This window comes from Capsicum annuum, chromosome 8, assembly GCF_002878395.1.
Source record: "Capsicum annuum cultivar UCD-10X-F1 chromosome 8, UCD10Xv1.1, whole genome shotgun sequence".
Classification (NCBI taxonomy): Eukaryota; Viridiplantae; Streptophyta; class Magnoliopsida; order Solanales; family Solanaceae; genus Capsicum; species Capsicum annuum.
Genome location: NC_061118.1, coordinates 38,954,155 through 38,960,385, shown reverse-complemented (window position 1 = coordinate 38,960,385; position 6,231 = coordinate 38,954,155). Strand labels below are relative to the sequence as shown.

Here is a 6,231-nt window from a genome sequence, read left to right as displayed (position 1 = left end):
ACAAACATCCAACCTATCACGAAATCGCGATTCACAGGACTTCAACATCACGGGCAATGACAAGCACACACCTTTCTCAACACACATTTTGTGCCTTGGCTTTATCCTATTCTCTAAACTAAACGAGAAATACTGCGGAAACTCAATCAACTCCTTCAACTCCCTCCCCATTTCCACCACAAAGTAATCGAATTTCGGCTCCAAATTCTCCTCAATACTATAACAAAACAATGAAGGAAACCTCCTAAACATCACTTTAGCATCTCTTCTCGCAAACCCAATTCTCTGAAAGTAATCCAAACGCGGTATAAACTTACCCTCCACGTCGCAAGAAAGCAAACTAGCACACTTTGAAACGTCTTCAATGCCAATACTACCTTGCAAGAAGTAAAGGGTTGGTCTTAGATTCTTCTCTACACACTTTGTCAGCAAATGGGGTCGTCGTCTTAGAACTCCCGGGAGTTTTTCTCCTGTCACATTGACTTCCCGGAGCAAGAAAGTGACAGCTGGTCGTAAGGTGGTGGAGAGAGGGATGGTTAAAATCTCCGGACACATGTGGAGAACTCTTCGAATATCAAGAACCGTGAGATGAATCGAATTAAGGAAGTCGATTATAGCTTTGATGTCGGATAATGAGGAAGATACAATAAGCGGTTGTGAAGTAAGGCAATGTAATGAGTCTATACCAAGAGAATCCAAGAAGAGGAGCTTTTCTTGAATAGGGGTGGGTGGGGGTGGGGGTGGGGGTGGGGGTGGCGTAGGGAGGGGGGTAATGTGGGTGGGTGGTTTTGGTCCTATTGGGTGTTGAGGGAAAGAAAGAGTGGAGGGTTTGAAGGATTTTGGAGAAATTGAGGATTTGGGAAGTGAAAAAGGAGAAGGACAAGAAAGGTGGAGAGTTTCTTGCATGTTTTTTGATTTTGTCACATGATGTTTTGTTGTTGATGTTGTTGTTGTTGTTAATGTTGTGGGGATTGAAGGTTATGAAAATGGAGGATTTGGGGGTGTGAGGGAATTTGTATAAGTGGTGTGGAAGATGAAAAATGGATAAGGGGATGTGAGTGAGATGGCAATTTGTGTTATCTTCAAAATTTTCTTTGATTTAGGAAGAAAGGGGGAGGGGGCAAGTGATTGAATGATGCATATTTGACCCAATGGGTTGGGTCTATTTGTTAGGCCCAATTGAGTTACCTATGGGGTAGGGGTGTGAAGAAATCGAATCCATCGATAAATTAAATTGATAAAAATATTATTGGGTTATTAGGTTGACGATCTTTTAGTAATTGTATTAAAAAAAAAATTATTGGGTAAATGATTCGATTTTGATTTTAGCTTATTGGTTTATCAGTTAAATCAATAATCTAATAAGAATACACTAAGTTTCTATTTTACACATACATATATATACACTACTTATTCACAATTCGATGATTCATAAAGTATTAACCTGTTCAAGGCAACAAAGGCACAATACAAAACACGGGTATTGTCGTATTGGAAAGTTTGAAACATTTAGTAGCTTCCAACAATTAGGATTTCAGTTTTTTTCAAACTAACATTCAATTCAAGTTTGAAAATTCTTGTAAATTAAAACGCATTGCGTAGAATTTTAGCGGCAACTAAGATTTCATTTTTTTATGTTAGTTGTTAATATTTCTATTTTATGAGTATTTTCTTATTGGTTAAACTGAAAACTGAATCGTTAAGGACCAAAAAACGATAAATCGAAAATCGATAAGAAAATATCTTATTGGTTGGTTATTGATTTTTCATATTTAAAAAATGAAAATCGATAAATCGAACCAATAACACATAAAATCGAACCGAACTGAACTGATAGATGCACACCCTTACCTATGGTTATGAAACTTTCTTGTCAGATAAAGAGAAAAGACATTTTCCCCCCATAAAGTTGCAACGAAAACTCACTTTAGCCATTAAACTTCACTTTTAATCATTTACTCCCTTAAACAGCTTTTATATGAATTTTTTACCACCCTAAAAAATTACACTGCTCTCACCATGGAGAGTGCATCACACTCGCGCCACATTGGAGTCATGTTGTAGCCACAACAACAACAACAATAATATACCCAGTATATTCCCACATAGTGGGGTCTTGGGAAGGTAAAATGTACGCAGTCCATACCACTATCCCCGTCGGGGGTAGAGAGGCTGTTTCCGAGGAGCCATGTCGTAGCCACGTAAATAAATTATTTTTTAAAATAATACACACACACATATATATAATATTAAATATTCAACGTCTTTTTCTTCTCTTTCTCTCTTCTCCACTTTTCCGCCATTGCTTTGCCGGAGGCGATGGCTGGACAAGCTTCACGCTTCCAACTATCACCGTCGATGCTCCTCCTCTCTTCTCTTGTACCATTCCTCTCACTTTTTCTCTCTCAAAATCGGAGCCCAACAAGACCAACACACCCGCGAAATAACTCACCGCTACTACCATCGCCGGCCGGTGAAAATTTTGGCTAAGCAAAACTCCAACCCGCCACCTCCTTCACCAGCTTACCCCCTTGTAGATGGCCTATCCCCCCAAAAAATCCGCCCCTGTAGCGTTAGCGCTTTGTGTTTTTTATATTCCATCTCATTCCATTCCGGGATAGGCGGCTAATACTAAAATAATAAGTGAAGTCGAGAGTTCGGATTGCTCCACATAAGTGGTGCTGCTGTGGCGTTTAGAGATGTTGCTGGTGATTTTTTGTGTGTTGCTACCCGTTCAAACTAATATGTATTCAGAGATAATAGATATTCAGTTAACTGCTAAAGTTGGAGATTTGATTTGAAGATTGTAGTAATTTTTTTAATTTTTTTTTTTGGGGGGGGGGGGGGGGGGGGGGTGATTTGCTCTTAGATTTGTAATTTGTAAATATTTATTGTTAATGGGGTTTTCCATAAAGTAAGGTTGAGTGATTTTTTGGATAATCCTTGTATATTTGATCAATCTGTTCATTTGATTAAAAATAGTGATTATGTTAACGGAGCTTTGAATGCTTTGCGCCTGACTTTTTGATCGTTGTTTCATCTAATTGGTCCCGATAATAGAATCAAAATATTTGTTTCATTTGCACACTGTGGTATAGAAGTTCCATGTGAACAAATTCATGTAAAAATTGTAAACTTTTGACAGTAATTTTAGTAAATTCAATTTTAATGTGCGAAATAAAATTAGTTTGTTGATTCTTGATTTTCATAAAAGTTAATTTGTTGTATAATTTGTGTATTTTATTCTTCCTATGATTGTGTATTTGATTGAACATTTTTGGTGAATAGGAGTGAAAAAAGAAAAAAAAATAGAGGAAGTAAAAGACAGGGGGTGGTGGGGTGTGAGGAAGAAGAATAAGAAATGGGGGTGGTAGGGTGTGAGGAAGAAGGGGAAAAAGAATAATGGTTAAAAATATTAAAGTGGGCCCCACTAAAAAAAATTTATACTTTTTTTAGCCACGACAACCGTTAAGGGAGCAAAATAATACACTTTAAAGTTTACAAGGGGGTAAATAATTGTCAGATTAGTTTAAGGTCTAAAGTAAGTTTTGCTAACAAGTTGAGGGGATATTTGATGTCTTTTCTCTAAGATAAATAATCCGAACCGATGATTTAGTTTTTACATTAGATGGTTTTGGACTTGGATAATTGTTTTGTAGTTAATAGGTTGTTGATACGGTTTTCGAATCTCTCAACTTGACCAGTTTTTTTATCGAGTGAATCGATAACCTGGTAGCACTAATTGGCTTAGAGAGTTGGGATTTAGCTTATAGTTCTAGTTCATTTTTTATTCTCGTCTAAATACTTCACTACTTCTCTCGAAAGCGACACCCTATGCTGTAATATTGCTATTTTTGTTCAGTTGTTTCGATATTTTTCGTAAAATCTGCTATTGTATTGAGGCGTTTCTTTGATTGTTTTGTATATATACAAGAATCAATGGCTATTGTTGTTGAATAATTGATGAAAATTTTCATATTGTATGAGAAATTTGAGATTAACAACACATGTATTAAGAAAATAGGTTGCTTTGTTTTGATTGTTAGAATTTAGAAACTATTGGAATCGTTAAAATTAAATTGCTAAAATGACTATATAGACATCTTTTATAATTTTAGTTGCTTTTGTCTTTGAGTTATTCTCAACAACACCAATATATCCCATAAAGTAAAGTGTATATACAATTCGTATCACTGTCTCATAACTGAGGTAGAGAGTCCAAATATACTCTAATATATTCGCCATAGGACCAAGAGGGCACGATAAACCATGTAAACGATATCTTATAGAAATACAAGATAAGATTGCATATAATAAGCATTATAATTTGATCCTTCCTCAGACAACGCATATAGCGAGAGCTTTAATTTACCAAACTACCTTATATTTTGCTTAAAATATTCACACCACCACGTTAATCCACCCCAGCACCCAAACAAATCACCCGTGCTAATGCGAGATGCAATTAAAAGTCGTTTCAATCTATCTCTATACTTTCACCTCAACAAATGTAAAAGTTGTTTCAATAACTATAGAAGTTATCTCAGCAACTGCTAAGCTTGTCCCAACAACTCTAAAAGTCGTTCAACAACTATACGAAGTTGTTGGACAGCTGAGTAGTTGTTGGAATCAACAAATGCAGTTGTCAAACAATCGTGTGCACTTGTCATGCTAATATTGTGGGATTCACTCGTCCTTTTTAATTACCGTAACAGTCGTTTCAACAACTATAAAAGTTGTTCGACAACTCTCCGAAGTTGTTGGACAACTAAATAGTTATCCGAATCAACTAATGCAGTTGTCAAACAACCGTGTGCACTTGTCACGCTAACATTGCGGGACCCACTCATCTCAGCAACAATAAAAGTTGTTCAAAAACTTTCCAAAGTTGTTGGACAACTAAATAGTTGTCGGAATCAACTAATACAGTTGTCAAACAATCGCGTGCACTTGTCACGCTAATACTGCAGGACCCACTCGTTTCAACAACTATAAAAAATGTTCGACAACTCTCCAAAGTTGTTGGACTGATAAATAGTTGTCGAAATCAACTAATACAGCTGTCAAACAACCGCGTGCACTTGTCACGCTAATACTGCGGGACCCACTTATCTCAGCAACTATAAAAGTTGTTCGACTACTCTTCGAAGTTGTTGGATTGCTAAATAGTTGTCGGAATCAACTAATACAACTGTCAAACAACCGTGTGCAATTGTCATGCTAATATTACGGGCCCCACTCGTCTCAGCAACTATAAAAGTTGTTCGACAACTCTACGAAGTTGTTGGACAGCTAAATAGTTGTCGGAATCAACTAATACAGTTGTCAAACAACCGTGTGCACTTGTCACGCTAATATTGCGGGAACCACTTATCTCAATAACTATAAAAGTTGTTCGACAACTCTACAAAGTTGTTGGAAAGCTAAATAGTTGTCGGAATCTACTAATACAGTTGTCAAACAATCGTATGCATATGTCACACTAATATTGCAGGACCCACTCGTTTCAGCAACTATAAAAATTGTTCGACAACTCTACAAACAGCTAAATAATTGTCGAAATCAACTAATACAGTTGTCAAACAACCGTGTGCACTTGTCAAGCTAATATTGTTGAACCCACTTGTCTCAGCAACTATAAAAGTTGTTCGACAACTCTCCAAAGTCGTTGGACAGCTAAATAGTTATCCGAATCAACTAATACAGTTGTCAAACAACCGTGTGCACTTGTCACGTTAATATTGCGGGACCCACTCGTCTTAGCAACTATAAAAGTTCAAAAACTCTCCGAAATTGTTGGACAGCTAAATTGTTGTCCGAATCAAACTAATACAATTGTCAAACAATCGTGTGCACTTGTCACACTTATATTGTGAGACCTACGCGTCTCAACAACTATTAAAGTTGTTCGACAACTCTACGAAGTTGTTGGACAACTAAATAGTTGTCGGAATCAACTAATACAGTTGTCAAATAACCGCGTGCACTTGTCACACTAAATATTGCGGGACCCACTAGTCTCAACAACTATAAAAGTTATTCGACAACTCTACGAAGTTGTTGGACAGCTAAATAGTTGTCGGAATCAACTAATACAGTTGTCAAACAACCGTGTGCACTTGTCACGCTAATATTGAGGGCCCCACTCATTTCAGCAACTATAAAAGTTGTTTGACAACTCTACGAATAAATAAATAATTGTCGGAATCAACTAACACAGTTGTCAACACA

General features: G+C 36.8%; 1 protein-coding gene across 2 annotated transcripts in view; it reads right to left on the bottom strand.

The window, feature by feature from the left end:
• The window catches only part of LOC107857242 (transcription termination factor MTEF1, chloroplastic), a 4,662-nt gene extending 3,527 nt beyond the window's left edge, over positions 1-1,135 (bottom strand). The window contains exon 1 of one of the 2 annotated variants that reach the window (XM_047394428.1): positions 1-1,135. In XM_047394428.1, the coding sequence (XP_047250384.1) occupies positions 1-906 (906 nt within the window). In that variant the 5' untranslated portion in view covers positions 907-1,135. The other variant, XM_016702171.2, reaches the window with a different exon arrangement.
• Between the last annotated feature and the right edge of the window lie 5,096 nt (positions 1,136-6,231).